At 38.1% G+C, this 19539-nt stretch overlaps 2 protein-coding genes across 2 annotated transcripts in view; one reads left to right on the top strand and one right to left on the bottom strand.

Moving 5' to 3' along the window:
* Positions 1-19539, top strand: part of LOC149562480 (uncharacterized) — a 75155-nt gene that overhangs the window by 10449 nt on the left and 45167 nt on the right. The gene's annotated exons all lie outside the window — the stretch shown is intronic.
* LOC149562481 (uncharacterized) lies at positions 148-3036 on the bottom strand. Its single transcript, XM_089827986.1, has 7 exons — positions 2815-3036; positions 2432-2603; positions 2234-2338; positions 1386-2051; positions 961-1097; positions 419-739; positions 148-336 (listed from the first exon to the last, which is right to left on the bottom strand). Exons 1-7 carry the CDS (start codon positions 3034-3036, stop codon positions 148-150), a joined length of 1812 nt encoding a protein of 603 aa, XP_089684112.1.

Genomic DNA, 19539 nt, shown 5'->3' on the forward strand with positions numbered 1-19539 from the left:
GAGCGCAGCCCCTTTTTTGAGAGTAGTCCAAGTCACGGAACCTCTCCTTGTCAAGCTATACCGAGAGATATCTTTTTGGGGGATCCTAAAAAAGTACTTATGGGACAAAATTCTGGCCCACACCTGTTCCTGTTCCACACACCATCGCTAATACAATTTAGCTGCCAGAGCAGTACCAGATAGCAAGGATTGCTGTAATCCAAGACTGCCATGCTGTTTTGGGCTACAAACAACCTCCCATTTGATAAGGCTCCACTTAGTTGACGATAAATTTCCAGCCCATAAAAACTGTCTTGCTAAGGAGTCAAGGTCCCTAACAAAACCCTTCGGTGCCACCTGAATCATACACCTATAGAGAGGAAGATCCTGCACCACAGATTGAAGTAGTTGGACCCGACCAACAAAGGATAACTTTGACCTGGAGCTTATCCAGAATAACCTGCCAAGAATCCTTGGACTGTCTGCCAGCTGAGATGGGAATCCTAAGGTAAAGCACAGGAAGATTCCCAATTTGGAATATGAGAATAGGAGCAACTCTCCGTTGAATGGAAGGTGGAGTGTTGAAGAAAAAAATGGATGACTTTCCTTCATTAATCAATTGGCCTGAAGCTGCAAGATAAACATCCAACACCTTGCGCATATTAGAAGCCTCCCTAATGGTAGCCATGCCCATCAAAGCCGTATCATCCAGAAATTGTAGGTGAGATTGTACAGGAAGGCCTCCTTCCCATGGCCAACCCTGAATGAAACCCTCTTAACATTCCTTTTTATCAATCGTCCCAAACCTTCCACCAAAAGAAGAAACAAGTAGGGAGAGATGGGGTTGCCTTGCCGCAGACCGCGAGAGGCCCCAAAGAGATTAGAATGCTCCCCATTAATCAAAATTGAAAAAGAAGTCGAATTCACACAACTCATAACCTAGTGAATCCAATCCTCCTCAAAACCAAAGGCACTCAAAACCTTCTGGAGGAAGGACCAACGAACTCTGTCATAAGTCTTGGCCATGTCTAGCTTGATGAACATAGCCTTGTCTCTGGAATTGGCCATGGAATGAATAGTCTCAGTAGCCACAACCACCCCATCCAAAATCTGGCAGCCTGCCACAAAGCCACTTTGTTCTTCAGAGATTAGCAACGAAAGTCACTTTTTTAACCTTTCAGCAATCAACTTAGATATAATTTTATAATTTACATTACAGAGAGAGATAGGGCGAAATTGACTTAGTCGATCCACCCCCTCCCCCTTGGGGATGAGAGCAAGGAAGGTAGAGTTCAAGGCATGGAGAATTTGCTTATTCTTTTGGGATTCTTGAACAACTGCCAATAAATCTAATTTGATAATGTCCCAAAATTCTTGGAAGAACTCAATTGGAAAGCCATCAGGACCAGGAGCCTTTCCTTTTTTCATTTGGAAAACAATCTTCTCTAACTCCTCCAAAGATATGGCGCTCATAAGATGTTCTTTCATTTCCAAAGAAACCAAAGAAGGAATGCAGGAGAGAACCGGAGCCTCTGCAAACGAGTCCCCCTGCGATTCCTCCCTAAATAAAGAAGCAAAATACTGCACAACTTCATTAGCGATATCCTGAGTAGAAGATAAAACCTCCCCCCTAGCATTCACCAAAGTTGATATAGAATTACCATGTCGTCTGGCCTTCACCAAATTGAAGAAGAAGGCTGTATTCTTATCACCCTCTTGAAGCCACTCAATCCGAGCTTTTTGTTTCCAAAAGATTTCCTCCCTTAGCTCCCATTCCTCCAAGGTTTTTGAAGTTCTAGCTTCCTCCCGCAACAAATACTCAGAGACCCCTTCCTCCCTAATCAACCTAGTAATATCATTCAACTTCGCTTGAGCCTTATTTTTTGCATGGTAAATGTTCTCGAAGCATTGCCAGTTTGATCGTTTAAGCTGATACTTAACATATTGGAGGAGCTTAGCAAAAATATATATTGCTGTACCAAAAGCAGGCCTACCATCCTTCCACCAATTAGGAATACATCCATAAACGTTCGGGTCCCTTAACCACATGAGCTGGAACTTGAAGGTGGCTTCTGAGGCAATCAAGCTGAAGAAATGACAAGCTTTATGGGCTAGTGATCTGAACCTCTCCAATCTAATATCTCAGAACTGGAAGATCACAATCCACCCACCCAAAAATAGGAAACCAAAAAGTGATCTAATCTTTCAACAATGCATCTGTTACCCACCCTTTTATTGTTCCAAGTGAATTTACCATTGCTAGGCTTGATATCCACCAGATAGAGTGCTGATATATTATCCCGAAACAGGACAGAAGGGGGCTCAAGTCTTGCATTACCTCCCCGTTTTTCAGTTAAATCTAGAATAGCATTAAAGTCTCCAGCAATAATCCATGGTAAGTAAGGAAATAAGCTACAAACCAAATGAATATTATTCCAAACAAGATGTTTACCTTGGAACTCAACGGGAGCATAGATATTGGAAAAGAGAACATATTCTCCTGCTTCAAGGCCCAAAGAAACCATGGATAAGGAGGACTTAAAGGAAATCCACGAAATAGGTTGGACCTTTCGTTGGTTCCAGAGACATGCCACGCCCCCCGAAGATCCCTGAGCTCCAATGCACTGACATTGACCATCCTCCACAATTTAGGTGCTATACTCATCATACATTCCATAGAGTCCTTGGTCTCCTGAAGAAAAAGAACATTTGGAGAATGACTTCTAACTAATTCCCGAACAACTTTTTGTCTAGGCCCGTTGTTCAAGCCCCTTGCAATCCAAGAAATAATGATCATTTCGAAGGAGTCGAAAAGTGGGAATCCAAAGTCTTAACAGATCTTGACTCCACCAAAGTCTCCCCTATCATCTTAATCTTCTCCAAATCCTTCTTTCGTCCAATTTTAACACCTTTCTCTAAAACCCCCTTCTTGCCATCCTTTTGAAGAATGCCCAAATGAGGAGAAGATTTACCCTGCTTATCCATATCTGAAACCACAGTTTGTGCAGGAAGAGCAACACCCTCTTGGCCCAAATCAACATTTGGCCTTAATATCATCTAAGCCCTAGTTTGCTCATCTGTGACCATAGGCACGACAGATTCCACGCGAGAAGCAGGAGGAGGAATGGCAGAGGTATTCTCCAGTCCGAAATCCACCACAAATTGATCTACACTGACTAAACCAGGATTAACTTCTTGCTGACCCAATTCATCCAAGACTTCAAACCTGTTAAAAGTATCTTCATCCTGTCTCTCTAATAGAGTCCTCTTCTGACCTCTATTTCAATTTCGAGCCTTAACCTTAACAAAACCCTCAGCATCCATGCCCTCGCCAGCAACAGGCTTCTTCCCCTTATCCACACCAAGAGTGTTACGAGGAGGAGGCGAAGGCTGCTGCTTCACTAACTTAGCCTTCGGACATCTACGCACCAGGTGGCCATAGTCATGACAAAGGCGGCAACGGAAAGGAAGGGTCTCATAATCCAATTGTTGCACCCATTTCCACCGCATCTGGTAATGGTCTACTCAAATCAATTTCCACACAAATTTGAGCAAAATTCATAACTTTCTTACCCAAGGTTTGTGTTGAAGGCCCCACTGGTTTTTCGAGCATCGATGCAAGCATATGAAGAACATCCTCACGACAACATTCTATTGGAAATCTGGGTAATTGAACCCACACTGAAACATGACTTGGAAGCTCCTCAAAAGGATTAAATCTTGCATGCCATGGTTTGACGAATAGCCCTACCTAGTTGTAAAAGTAGGGCCCGCCCTCAAAAACTCGATTTCGATCAGCCATGCAAATAAATGTAACCATGAAAAAGTTGTTTGCAAGCAAGGTGACCTCCATTTCACCCTCTAGTTTCCAAACTCTCCGAGCCCAATTTTCCAGAAATTGAAGAGAAACTCTTAATCCCAAGAATTTGCAATACGAGTGCTTAGAATAGTATTTGACATCCTCAACAATCATTTCAAAAGGGATTACCAATTTGGGTCTTTCTTTACAACGCTCGAGGCAGCCATTAATCTTCGTGATCCGAGATCCCCCAGGCGGGCTCGAATCCATAGCATCTGTAATTGGAGAAAGGAGGGCATTATTAATAATCCTCGTCTCATGTCCCGACGGATTCAGTCCTCCCGCAGCATGAAAAGCCTCATTTGGCGTAGCCCTGGAAGGCTCACTCATTGCCATATCCCCAGACAGCCCTGGACAATCCACAACAAGGGGATTCGTCCAGGCAAAATTACAAAGTCGAGCCACCAAAATGCAGACCGACATTCAAGAAAGAGGCGACCATTGCCTTCACTAGCGATAACCACGGCTTCCCACCCCTACACAGCGACTAGTCACCCCCCACCTTTGCACACACGGGTTAAACAAATACAAGCTAGGCTCACGGCTGCCCTAGCTCAATGACAAGTTGCAGAGCCTCGCTATCGCACCCAACCCAGTCAACTATCTTTACTATTTAGAGTTTATTAATAAAAATAAAACTCCCAAATAAATTATTATTAAATTAAGTAATTATAAATATGCCAAAATTAGAACTATAACTTTATCTTTAAATTTTATTCTTTTATTTAAGTAATTCACGAGATATTTTTAATAATATATTTATTAACTTAATTAGTAACATTATTTAGAGTTTATTATTAAAATATAACTCTTAAATAATTATCATTAAATTAAATAAATATAAATACGTCAAAATAGAACTTTAATAAAATCATTAAATTTAATTCTTTTATTTAGTTAATTTCTCAATTAATTAAATATAATTAAATATCAAATTTCTTTATAAAATTTTCATTAAATTAAATCATTAAATTGTCTTTTAATTCGATTTAATTATAACGAAAAATCACCACATATCCTCAAAACCAAAAATGACAACTCAACTGAAGGCAAAGAACATAATCAAACTCCAGGGTCAAAATCACAAGTTCACGTCACTTGACGAATTCGGACGGGTAAACTAACTCAGATACTTGTCCTATTTTTTAGGACAATTGGCTTAGGGTTTAGGATTTGGACTCGAGTTATCTCCCCACTTATACCATTGAAATACTGCAATAGGGTACGCTCATCCTGGCAATTCAGGGAAGTCGATACCCGGTACTTGCAATCTACATAAAATCCACGCATGTACAAACACAATATTCTAAACTAAACAAACAATGGCAGGAAGTGGTTCATCGTGTAGATCCCGACTATTAGGTGACTACGACTTCCTTCCTCAACTACATCAAAAATGTCAAACATAATGAAAACATACATGCACACTATGCACATGCAAGTATGGGGTAAGTATTCCTAGAAACCACATAAAAATCATTCGTCTAACTAACATCATTCAATAATTGAAATAACTGACACTAAGTACCTAAACACACACACACATATATATATATATATATATATATATATGTATGTATGTATGTATGTATGTATGTATGTATGTAAATTGAATATGAAATACAACTAATCAATTTTGGTAATCCAACATCGCTAATCATAAAACATAATAATAGAACAGGCCTAAAAGAATCCAGTCAAAACAAATCAGAAAAGTCAAGTAGGTGTAGGCATTACAACTACTCCCATCCAGGTGCGTTGTTCACCAAGTTTTTTTTGCTATGGACTAAAGCTTGCATATTGCTGTTCAGTTGATATATCCTTGAAGCTTATGTGTGTTGAACTCTGAAATAGCTGCGAGTCAGATCTATCTACCTGTGATAACCAGAATCACATAGCAGCAATATACAGAAAACTAGAACAACGTATGAACAGATGACACAGATATTTATCCTAGGAAAAACCCTCTACATTGAGGGGAACATCCCAACCGCACTTAAAGATGGTTCCTTTATTGAGTTCTCAAAATAAGTACAAGATGAATGCTTATGATTGATGTCTTTATATAGTCAATCAATAAGCATGCAATTACAAAGTCTCTAAGTTGTTCTCCAACTTATCCAACATATACAACTTATAAAGTCTTTAACTTGTTCTCCAACTTCTCTAACATATACAACTTGTCATATCTATGATACAAGAAGCTCCCAATATATAGATTGGAAACTTTAGCTATTCAAATACAAAATATCATAGTTGCCCGCTATAATTAGATAAGATCTTTGTTTTTTGATAAGATTAGTTGGCCACTATCATAGTTTCCCACTATAAGCTCATTCTCATAGTTACCCACTATATCCTAAGGTAAGATAAGGTACAAGTGTACCACAATGATCATAAAGTTTCCCACTATGAGCATATAAGATAAGGTACAAGTGTCTTACTAGCAGATAAGATAAGGTGCAAGTGTCTTACTATAGTAGTTGACCATAGTTGGCCTCTATGATTAGATAAGATCTGATCTTATCTTTATAGTTGCCCACTATAAGCATATCCTCATAGTTGGCCATTATGACATCAGATAAGATAAGATACAAGTACCCCACTATGAGCATGTGGTGGGATTCAACTACGATAAGCATGGATTTTGAGGTCTTTATTGCAGCTGCAGACTTGCAAGTCATCACACGTAGAAAGATTTGACTTGCAGTTGTCTCAGACTTGAACACTCCCTCTTAGCAAGAGAGAGATCTTCAGAATGCCATTACATGGAAAATGCACAAAATTGCAACCCAAAAATGTCAACAAAAATCTCATAATATGTTTTTTCAATAAAACACTATTATACCATACCTACTAGTTGAGGGTGGAACAAGGGATTTTACATTGAACTTCTCTCACAAAGAAGAACTCATTAACAAGGGATTACACCTCGAAATTCTCTCACAGAGAACTCATTCACAAGGGATTACACCTCGAACTTATCTCATAGAGAAGAACTAATCACAAGGGATTGCACTTCGAACCTCTCTCTCAGAGAACTCATTCTCAAGGGATTGCACCTCAAACTTCTCTCACAAAGAATAAATCATTCACAAGGGATTGCCCCTTGAAATTCTCTCACAGAGAACTCATTCACAAGGGATTGTTTGAATGTCGAGACTTCCTCTCAATAGGGACAACAAACATACTTCTTTGATTATCACAATAAACTAGAGTCGATTCTAATATTTGACTAAACAAGGAGCATTAGTAGTCACACTGCTACACGAGCTAGTTGAATCTAAACAAAAGGATTTGGCACTCTTCCTCTGTTGGTCAAGCTCCCTCCGAGTCTTAATTCCTCCTCTTAGAATAAATTGATCACAATGACAAATTGTATAGATTCTCCCTCTTTAAAGGTGATATGTGACACCAAATCAGTCTTGTGGCTGAGACATTGTGTCCTCATGTTCATTTCAACAACCTATATGATCTTTCATGTAATCTCTCAAATCAAGCGATGTCTTGATGCAGGGAATGCTGAACTTTAGATTTAGGCAAAGATCCTCTTCCCCAAATTCAACCTCGTTACTAGGGTTGTACAATGCTCTGATATGCACTCCTATAGTACATCCTAGGACCTTTGTACCAAGCTCGGAAGTAGCTAAACTGAAATGCACAAATAATTCTACATCCTATTGATGTGAGTTTTGTTCCACTACAACATGCAGAGTCAAACACTTAATGTTTCGAGGAGAAACACCAAACACTCAATCCTCTCTTGATATAAGGTCATCTCTCATGCTAAGCTTGCAAAGTAAGATATGAAATGACTTCCAGATTCCTTCTTAATTGTGGATTTCACTTAGTTTTATGATGTGATATGTTGGTTATCACAAAGGGACTTACGCTATTCATTCAATGGATATTAACTCTTTCTCTTATAGATTTGGCTTTATAACGTGCAATGAAAATGTAGATTGATATTCCAACTTTTCCACTTTAAAGTAAACTTAACTTCTACTACAAATTCTACCTCTAATTAGGAATGAAAGGAATCATCGATGACTTGGACTCTATGTAATCTTGCAAGTGGATTCACCCACCTAGTGCAAGCTTCCAAGGAACACTTGACTGGTGTTCAAATCAATATCTCCTCTTCAAGCCTATCAAATGGATGCAAATTAAAGATTCAACATCAATCAAGGTTACGTGCATTCAATCATCGACTTACCACACAAGGCACCCTTACCATCAACAAGAGGCTAGTGACCCATATTTGTTAGAGTCAAACAAGTAAACATCCACAACAACTTCCATTCAATTAGACTAATTGAACATGAAAATAAATCTACTCCAAGTGAAAGATTGAGGAATCCATGCAACATTCTAAAGCAATAACAAGTAATTCACCATGAAGAACCAACTATGAACTATTCATTACTTTGAAACCATCATAGCAACAATAATCAATCTCTCCCTTAGCTATCCTACTCTAATCTAGCTCTCTAATCTCACCTCAACTAATTCTCTAGGCTCCTTCATCACCCTTACAAACGAGAAGACCTTAGTCTTCTGTAGAAGTTCCATTACAATGAAGGGCCAAAATTGATTTAAGATCAAGGGCCAAGATTTCTTCCCGCAAACCTTAATTAGGGTTGCCAAATTTACAACCAATTACACGAAGGCACCAATTTATGGGCCAATAGGAAACATATAATGATTTTGATAGCCAATGAGAAAATAAGACACTTGGCACGATTTGATTGACTGTGCTTGAAATTGGAATTTTCCTATTGGAGGAGGCAAACAATTACCACCACACCATCCTTATCCTTCATTAGCTTGTATAAGGCATTTGTTAAAATTGCAAATATTTCTCAATGTTTGAGATTTTTCTATCCTTTGCAATTTCCTCACGGAATTGACTTGAATCATTTGCATCGTTGTGAACTTGTGAACTTGATCTTTCTTTATTCTCCTTGAATATGTCCTTATGTAGTTGGATCCTCTGTGCTTTCATGAACTTCCTCTTGATTTCAATTTGACTTTGCGGCTATGTTACCCTAGGTTTCTAGGACGGGGGGATGTGGGGATGGGGAAACAGGTTTCCGGGACCCATTTTTTTCCTCGGAGCAGGGGATGGCAGTGGGAACAGCTATATAAAAAGTAGGGAAAATTTAAAACATACAGGGAAATTTTAAATATTTATATAAAAATATGGATAACGCATGCTTATATAAATTATAGAACCCTAACATATAATGTTTGTGTTAAATAATTTAACTTTAGAGTTCACATGAGAGAGGAAATCAAACAAATTATCAAAACTGAAACATTAATTTTATGGGACAGCCAAGGGAAAGGTTTCCGGAAGTTTCCGAGTTTCTAGGACAAGGGGATGTAGGGACGGGGTCAATTTTTGCTGGAAACGCGTCCCCGGGTAACATAGCTTTGTGGGTCGGTAGTTTGAACATGACTCTTTCTCTCTCACTCAAGTCCTTGGGCTTGAGGCTCTCCTTGTAGTATCCGCTTGATGTTTTGAGGCCTTGATCATTACCTTGCCCTCTAGCTTCAATTTTTGTTGGCGCGACGATGGAGGGTATGGGCACCAACAGTGAACCAACAATGAATGCTATGATTTACCTAGAATCAATTTTAATTCAGCCCCCTGTCTTGAATTCATTTTGCATAACAAAGGAGAAAATATTAAGTTTGTGATAAGAAAAATCTGAAAATAAAATTACATCAATAATAAACAAACTTCATCCCAATTTTAGTCACTTGGTGTTAAAGTTCATTTCTCTCACAACTCACCAATCTGTCCATTCAATTTGTCTTGAAGTAATTCAGATTTTTCCTTTTTAAATCATCAAAAGCTAGGCATTTCAGTGATGATAACACCCAGATTTTTAAATTTAATTGCTAACTTAAAAGAGCCAGCATCAATTTTTTTAAAAAATTTCCATCCATGGGCTGTGAGAATAATTCATAGTGTGCAGGTCTAGTGATTATAGAGGATGAGAGTTGACTGGTGGAAAATCCTTAGCCCAAGGTTATTCCATTGGGGGAAATCCTTAGTGTCTGGAATTTGCACTAAACATGGTGTAGCTTTCCTTTGTCTTAAAACTTTCAAATTTCATCATTGTCGCCCAATTAAATTTTAACTCCGCCTCTTTTGCCTCAGACACTTGCTTAAAATACATTTTGGTAAAGAAAATGAAAGGTAAAAAAGTGGTGGAAAATCCTTAGTATCGGGAATTTCCCTCGGGTAGGATTTTCTCAAATTTTACCTCATTTCAACATTCCTTGGTGATTCCTTGTTCTATTCTTGCTCATGATGTTGCCTTCATACCATAAATCTTTCTTTAAATGCCTTAGAGGATGGTGAAATTTGGGAGAATTAATGTGGTAGAAATTCCTTAGCATTAGGAATTTCCCCCTGTTGGAATTGCCTGAGTGTCAGGAGTTTCTCCTCGAACCCACTTTTGCCACTTAGACTCCTAGAACTTGCCAATAGTTTTTATGCTCTAGCATGATCTTGCACCTCCTTTTGGGTTGATGAGGAGGTCCCCTGGTGGAAAATCCTTAAGGAAATTACCATTTTTTCTTCTCGTCATTGTTTTGCAGTGATTAGTTTGTCACTGTAGTAAGGATCTCTTAAAGCACTTGTAGCTCATTTGGGTTAATGAGGAGGCAAAAAATCCTGAGCATCAAGAGGTTCCCCCCAGTGGAAAATCCTGAACGTTGGGAATTCCCCCCCAAGTATGACTTGTTCATAATCCTTCTCCTATTTTTGAAACATGCAAACCTTTCTCACTCTGACTAAGATTCTATTCACCAACTTGGACATAGACTAAGAAAATACCTTGAAAAGACATCAAAACTCTCATGCAAACCCCGAACAAAATTGCTTCTCAACGAGCCAAAATTGCTGAAACTTACCCTCTAACTGGGAGACTTGAAAATGTTGCCACCTACAACCATCTAAGACAATGACTCCTACTTGCCAAAGCAAAAAGAGGGGGTCCCCATTTTTTAGTGGGGTGATGGTGTGAAAACCACACAACATCTAGCAGCCACCCAAAGAAATGAAACATTTCAAGGATAAAACTTGGGCAGAACCAAGAACCTTTGATAGACTTCACTTTCACCTATCAAACAAATAGGGGATGCACTCAAAATGGAATAAACCACGAATTGGACTAAGCGCTTTCCTCCTCAATTACTCACGTGTGTGCTAGTGTATTCATTCCCCGCTTGACAAGAACTTAGAAAGCCTCTCAGATCCATTGGACTGAGGCATTTTGATTTCCTTACTCCAAAAGCATCTTGGATAGAGCCTTGTTGTCAGTTAGGCGTCCATAGCCCCGATGAGGTTATCGTTGTCGTCGTCCACAAACATTGCTCTACCCTTAGTGATTATTTTTATCGTACGGGTAGAAATATTCAAACACCCATAGCCAAATCACTTTATTTTCTTTTTTCATTTTTTTTTCGATATTGCATTTTTGTTCATTCTCAATCTTTTATTTGGCCTACAAGCACTAAAGCTCGTAGAGGGTTTGGAAAACCCTAGTGGCGTTGAAGTAGGTGTATGGTTTTTACTAATTCCAACTTCGCTTTGAAAGTACTCTAAGAACTCGAAGTAATTAAGTGCAAGTAAAATGTTGTAACCAAAGACTTAGATACTCAGACCCTACGAATGAATTCAATCCAAATTTAGTACAAATCCTTTTCACAAGTTAAGGTTATTAGGAATCCAGTCTCCAATTCAAGGAATCAAACGAAGAGATATCTAGGAAATATACCAAACAAATCCACTGGGAAAGTACCAAAGTGTGTTGTTTAACACCCCGTCTTTATCACAAATTTGAATCACTCTAGCCAAACTAACCAAACAAGCAACTAAATTAATGGAGGCTAGGCAACTAAAGGAAACAACTACTAGACTACTTTGGTCGAATGACTCAAGAAAAACCCATAGAGTGACTCTCTAAAGAAAACTATTCCAAGCAACTAACCAAGTCACTCAAAGAAATCTCAAGTCAAATGACTCAAGGCAAATTAGCTTCTCGACTTGACAAGGAAACAACTACTCTAACCAACAGAAAGGAAACCTACCCTAAACCTATCGAACCAAGTGGTTCAAGACAAACCTACTCCTATGCATAAGAATCTTGAAGGGATGACATCAACCAAACTAATATATATACTTGCTCTAACATGGCTTCTCAAGATGTTCAAGAATAACAAAGCTTGGGTAAGGGTTCTCAGTTTTGCAAATTTATCCTTGTACTTCGAAAAATAATTTACTACCTCATTTTCTAACTTACGGAAATTATTATGCAAGATCAACAATTGAGACAATTTATGTTGTCCATAGTCGATCCAAATGAAAAATTATGTGGTCCATGGTCAATTCAAATGCAAATTTTGTTTCCTAAGCCTCCATAATCAAAATAATAACGTTCAAATATTTCAACATTAGAAGCAAGGAAAGAAACAATTTGGTGGGTCTTGAGTGGTAATTCATGTTGAAATCCTTGTTGATTATCCATAGCTTTAGGAGGTTGCATTTGGTGGTAGATTCCCCTACGAGCATCAACAACAAACTCTTGGGCGGCCAAGGAAGGATCAATGTTGCAATCAAATCTGTGAAATATTGCATCAGGGGACTTGTCCTCGTACAACGTGAACCATGCATCCTTGTGAATGTAGCCAAGTGCATCCTCAAAAATAAAAGATTCCTTTATAATTTCTCCTTCAAATATCACTCCAAGTTGTTCAAATGCAATATCCATCTATAGTACCAACCCAAATTGTTCTTCATCATCTTCCACCATGGCGTTGTATGTAGATTTCTCTTTAGGAACATCTTACGATTCTCTATGTAGAATCTCATCAATCTTACCCTCTTAAAAGCTAGAAGGAAGCTCCTCACCAAACATCCTCATGAATTCATCAAATTTAATCTCAAGTGGTGAAGTCTTTGGAGGTTGAAGCTGATGGTGAATTGTGTCAGTTGCAGTAACTTTATCACTATGAAATGCATTTGGCAATGAATCAACTTCTTTCACGACTTCAGTAAGCACCCCCCCAAAGAACTTGGTGGTGATGATGCCTTGAAAATGATTTGTCAAATTGTTCTTCATATTTAGATTCGCATGTGATATCTTGTAATCCCTTGTTCAACCTATCCACCTGACTGCCTTCCTTTTCAAGGGTATGTAAAATTCCTTGTAATTTATCCTCAAGAAGTCATCCTTGTAGCACGAGGGAAAGTTCACCAAGGATCACCTTCTCAAACTTGTGATGATTACCTTTTAGTTCTTCAAGATGTTGATCTTTGTCTTCTACATCTCCTCTTCCTTGAATAAAATCTATTGCTTCCTTATTTTTCTTGTCCACCCCTTCTAGTGAAGTGATGTGTGGAAGTTCTTCCTCTTGATTATCATTGTCATTAAGCTTATCCATGCTACCTAGATGCAACTGATTTTTTTCTTTAACCTTTGGTTCCCAACTTGATGACTACCACATTTATTTGAAAACCAACTTGGGAGCCCAAATAAACCCTTGCGACCGCCTGTAAATATTTGCTCATACCAACCCATTTGTAACTTGATCAAGTCAATAGTGTCTTGACAAGATGGGCAAGTAGATTTTGAATATAAAAGGTTATGCACACTAACCAAGTATTTCCTCCATATCCACTTCTTGGTTTCCTATTGATATCTTCTTTGAAATCACGGAACTCTCTTTTGAATTGACAAACACCACAAGCTGATACTTGTGAAAAAGAAATTCTTCCTTGTAATGCCAAGTCTACCCTCAAAAGGGAAATCGTACAATGCATCTCCTCATGTTGTGTGGTACCAAATATCCTACATTGCCTTGTTGTTGCAAGTTCAGTCAAATCACATGGATGCAACCTCTTGTTCAAATCAAACCAAATGAGAAGAACATTTGCCTACCTATCCATTTGAGAAACCTTTTTTTCTTTTATTTGAGTTATTTTAAAAAAAAGAAAAAAATTCGAATTTACACTTCTTTTGGAGTTTTTCACTTTATTTGAGATCTTCTATCTCAAACACAACATGAAAGATCACTTGTTGACAATTCCATGAACAAACTTTGTTAAGGGCTCAGGCCCCCCCAAAGCTAATTTCTATTGATGTGAGTTATGTTCCATTATAGCATGTAGATCAAATACTTAAATGTTTTGAGGAGAAACTCCAAAGACTCAATTCTCTCTTGATATAAGGTCATCTCTCATGCCATGCTTGCAAAGTGAGATCATGAAATGACTTCAAGGTTCCTTCTTAATTGTGGACTTTACTTAGTTTTATGATGTGATATGCTGGTTATCACAAACGGGCTTACACTATTCATTCAATGGATATCAACTCTTTCTCTTATAGATTTGGCTTTACAACGTGCAATGAAAATTTAATCTGATTATCCAACTTTTTCACTTAAATTAAACTTAACCTCTACTGTATAAATAATACCTCTAACTAGGAATGAAAGGAATTATGGATGCCTTGGACTCTACTAGATGTAAGCTCGCCAGTGGCTCCACCCACCTAGTGCAAGCTTTTATGGAATGCTTGAATGGTTTTCAAATCAATATCTCCTCTCCAATCCCATCAAATGGATGCAAATTAAAGATTCAACATTAATTGAAGTTTAAGTGCATTCAATCATTGACTTACCACACAAGGCACCCTTACCATCAGCAAGAGGCCAGTGGCTCGGATTTGTTCGAGTCAAACAAGTAAACATTCACAATAACTTTCATTCAACTAAACTATTAGAATATGAAATTAAATCTACTCCAAGTGAAAGATTGAGGAAACTGTGCAACACTCCAAAGCAATAACAAGTAATTCAGTTTGAGGAACCAACAATGAACTATCCATTACTTTGAAAGCATCATAGCAACAATTTGATCAAGTATTGCCCTTAGCTATCCTACTCTACTCTAGCTCTCTAATCTCACCTTTTAAACTAATTCTCTAGGATCCTCCATCCCCCTTACAGATGAGAAGGCCTTGGCCTTTTATAGTAATTCCTTTACAATGAAAGGTCAAGATTGATTCAAGATCAAGGGTCGAGATTTCTTCCCACAGACCCTAATTAGGTTTGTCAAATTTGCAACCAATTACACGAAGGCACCAATTTATGGGCGAATAAGAAACATACAATGATTCTGATAGACAATGAGAAAATAGGACACTTTGGCACAATTTGATTGACTGTACTTGAAACTAGAATTTTCCTATTGGAGGAGGCAAACAATTGCAACCTCATCATCCTTATCTAGCATTAGCTTGTAGAAGGTGTTTTGGTGAAATTGCAAATATTTCTCAATGTTTGAGATTTTTCTATGCTTTGAAATTTCCTCATGGAATTGACTTGAATCACTAGCATCTTCGTGAACTTGTGAACTTGATATTTCTTGATTCTCCTTAAATATGTCCTCACGTAGCTGGATCCTCTATGCTTTCTTGAACTAACTATTGATTTCAATTTGACTTTGCGGGTCTTGAACATGAATCTTTCCTTCTTACTTGAGTCCTTGGGCTTGAGGCTCTCCTTGTAGTATCTACTTGAAGTTTTGAGGCCTTGGTCATCACCTTGCCTTCTAGCTTCAATTTCTTTTGGTGTGATGATGGAGGGTATGCACACCAACAATGTGCTGATTTTCCAAGAATGAATTTTAATTCAACCCTCTTTCTTGAATTCACCTTGCAAAACAAAGGAGAAAAACACTAAGTTTGTGAAAATAAATAATCTGAAAATAAAATCACATCAATAATAAACAAACTTATCCCAATTTTAGTCACTTAGCATTAAAATTCATCTCTCACAATTCAACAATCCACCCATTCAATTTGTCTTGAAGTAATTTCGATTTTTCTTTTTTAAATCATTGAAAGCTAGGCATTTCGATGGTGATAACACCTAGATTTTTGAAGTTAATTGCAAAACTAAAAGTGATAGCATAAATTTTTTTAATTGCCATCCATGGGCTGCGACAATAATTCATGGTGGGTAGGTTTAGTGATTATGGTGGATGAGAGATGGCTGGTGAAAAATCCTTTGCCTTAAGGTTTTCCATTGGGGAAAATTCTTAGCATCAGGAATTTCCACCGAACATGGTGTGACCATCCTTTGTCTTAAAACTTTACAAATTTCATCACTGTCTCCCAATTTTATCCTAACTCTTCCTCCCTTGCCTCTGGTCAAAATGCATTTTGGTAAAGAAAATGAAAGGGGAAAGGTGGAAAATGAAAGGGGAAAAGTGGTAAAAGTCCTTAGCGTCATGAATTTCCCCTGGATAGAACTTTCTCAAGTTTTACCTCACTTGAACATTCCTTGGTGATTCCTTGTTCTATTCTTGCCAATGATGTTTCCCTCATACCATAAATTGATCTTCAAATGCCTTAGAGGATGGTGAAATGATGTAGTGCAAGGCAGGAGAATCCCCAAAGGAGATGTCCAAACCCCCGACAAACAACCACACAATGGAAATACAACAACACAACAACAATAATGCAAGTGATACCAAATCACAACTCTTTATTCATAGATATAACTAATTACATGCAATATGCCCGGCTGTAAGGCCTTTCGAGTTAGGGCCAAATACAAATAGCAATTACAAAATCAGTTTTGCAAGATCCAACAAGATCCACTTACAAACATGATTCTAGCTAGTCCAGATCCACAATTGGATAATATGCCAAGAAAATTCACACTTGTACCCTCAAGTCCACCAAGCAATTCTCTGGTTCCTAAGTTGCAACCCTAGCTCTTCAAAATCTACACTTCATCCCTTTCTCCAGGTTGGAATGAATCATTTTCTAGAAGACTCTACAAGACCCCCTTCTTATACGCAACTAAGCCACAAGCCGGCCCAACTTATTACAAACTAAATTAAATCCCTTACATTAAATATAGGTCGAGCCACAATTCGGCTACAACATTAAATTAAATACCCATAAATTAAATGCAAAAAGTCAGCTCACATACAACTCGGTACGAACAGAACCAAAACCAATACTGGCAGTGGGCAAATGTAGGAACACTCGGCACCAACGGGTTCACTTGGCATCCACTAGGAGCTATAGTGACTCGGCCTCCACTACAAGCTATAGTAACTCGACCTCTATTGAACAGCTCGGCAACAACAGGAAAATTGGAAACTGCTGGCACTCGGCTCCAATATGCAGGATTGCAAGAAAGCCTAGGATACTCCTACATCATGAAATTTGGGAGAATTAATGTGGTGGAAATTCCTTAGGGTCAGGAGTTTCCCCTTGATGGAAAATCTTGAGCGTTGAGAACTTCCCATCGAACCACTTTTGCCACCTTGATTGCTAGAACTTGTCATTTTACTTGTTATGCTCATTCTTTCACTAATATTTGATTTTCAAAGCCTTGCATTATCTTGTACCTCCTTTTGGGTTGATGAGGAGGGGAAAATCTTGAGCATTAGGAATTTCCCCTAGTGGAAAATCCTTAAGAAAATTACCATTTTTCTTCGCCTCATTGTTTTAGTATTGCAATGATTAGTTTGGCACTGTAATAAGGATCTTCAAAGTGCTTGCACCTCATTTAGGTTGATGAGGAGGGGAACATGTTGAGCATCAGGAGTTTCCCTCCCGTAGAAAATCCTGAGTGTTGATAATTCCCCCCAAGTATGGCTTGTTCACAATCCATATCCTATTTTGTCAAGCATGCAAAGCCTTCTCACTTGGGCTAAGATTCTATTCACTAACTTGGCCTTAGACTAAGAAAACACCTCGGAAGGACACCAAAACTCTCACGCAAAACTTGAACAAAAATGCTTCCTAGTGAGCCAAAATTGCTCAAATTCACCCTCAAACTTGGAGACTTGAAAATGTTGCCACCTAAAACCACCCAAGACAAGGACTTGTACTTGCCAAAGCAAGAAGAGGGCGTCCCCATTTACAACGGGGTGTTGGTGTGAAAACCACACAACATATCCCTTTCCAACTGGGATGTGCACAAGACTACTCATGTGCTAGCTCAATAATCCAACTCAAATTTCACGTAATGAACAAAGATTGTCAAGAATGACACCAACACCGGATTTGGACAAGAAAATACATCACCGTGCCATGGAATTCAACCAAGAACTTAATAACCAACAAGAATCAGCTCCGTCTCTAGATCCACCAAGGAATCATCGCATGACAGGATTTCACACCAAGTGATCTCCAAGAATTTGAATTCCACTTAAAGAACACACCAAAACTACTCCACATCAAGTCATATAACTCTATGTAAAGCTTGACAACATTGTTCAGCCTTGTACCAGCAACATACACGAAGATTTTGCACGATCGTAAATAAAGAATATCATCTTCTTCCATGTTCGATCGAACTTCAAGATTCTATACTAGATGTTGCTCAATGCATCTGGGTTTGACTCTTCTTCAAGAATCTCAGCTCAAGCTGTAGTCTCTCATCATCCTATTGCTTCTCGATCCGTCCTAGAAGCATTTTAGAAGAGATTAGTAGAAGTTAATAGAATCAAACTGTTACATCCCAAGTTTCGACCCAATTTAAAATGTTTATATAGCCGTTGAGGTTCACATGAAGTTAGTTGACAGTTAAATTTGTTATAATCTTGCGAAATGGTTGGTTTATCGTTATAATTTCATATGAAGAGAACATGCTAGTTGACTATTTATCATGAATTCATGGAATTGAAAAGGCGGTTAGCTACTATGATTATTTATGATTAATAACTTGTTATGGTAATATGATTTAACTATGGAGAATTTCCTTGTAAGGAGCACGTCAAAGGGGTGGAAGCATTGTCAGAAAGGAAATTGGCATGGAGGGGCACTACCATCATTGAGCAAATAGGTACAAGCCCTAAACCACCAGGATTAAGGATAACGATTGGGCAATCAAGAGTGTATGTTGGACGACTATGAGTTCACTAGTTAAATTATATGTCATTTAATAGTAAAAGAGATTACTAAGCATGAATTGGAAATTGAGTGAGTTTGTACCTTTGTAATTGTGCTGTTGGTTGGAACCTTCTAATGTATAATCATGTCTTATCATATTGACATCATGATGCCTACATATCTATACATGTACATACGTAAACCAACTTTATATATATAAAGACATATACGCATACTTGATATTTGGCGTATATGTAAGAAATATATGGTTTGAGTTTACACATGTACGCGTATATGTATACATACATATATAGGTATCTATAGATACCATGATGCTATACACTAAGACATTATTTCTTTCACCTTTGATTTAGGGTCTTGATTATTATTTTGTTTGCATTGAGTGGCCCTTTATGTTTCTTTCTTTCTTCATCGGGCTTATTATTGGGAAGATAATAAGTCAAATATTTGAATCGGTGGCTTCAATTTCTTTAAGTGTTGGCTTTGTAACTCTCTGCCACCCACTTCTTGATAACCAATGGAGTGCACGAGAGTTATATACACTTTTCGCTGCCTTTAATTTTGGCTGTCAAAAGTTCAGTTTGAAAATCATAGCTTATTTTGATTTTGTGACTTTGATGCATTTGTGTTCGAGCTTTGCTTGCAAGAGCTGGAGATTCATATCTGCACTGGAGTAAATATTAATCGCTAGCAATATTGCTAAGGTCACTATCATGTATAACTATTGCCGTCTTGCATATTGTTGCT

This window comes from Cupressus sempervirens, chromosome 4, assembly GCF_028749045.1.
Source record: "Cupressus sempervirens isolate cs-2001-9-10 chromosome 4, ASM2874904v1, whole genome shotgun sequence".
In the NCBI taxonomy this organism is placed as follows: Eukaryota; Viridiplantae; Streptophyta; class Pinopsida; order Cupressales; family Cupressaceae; genus Cupressus; species Cupressus sempervirens.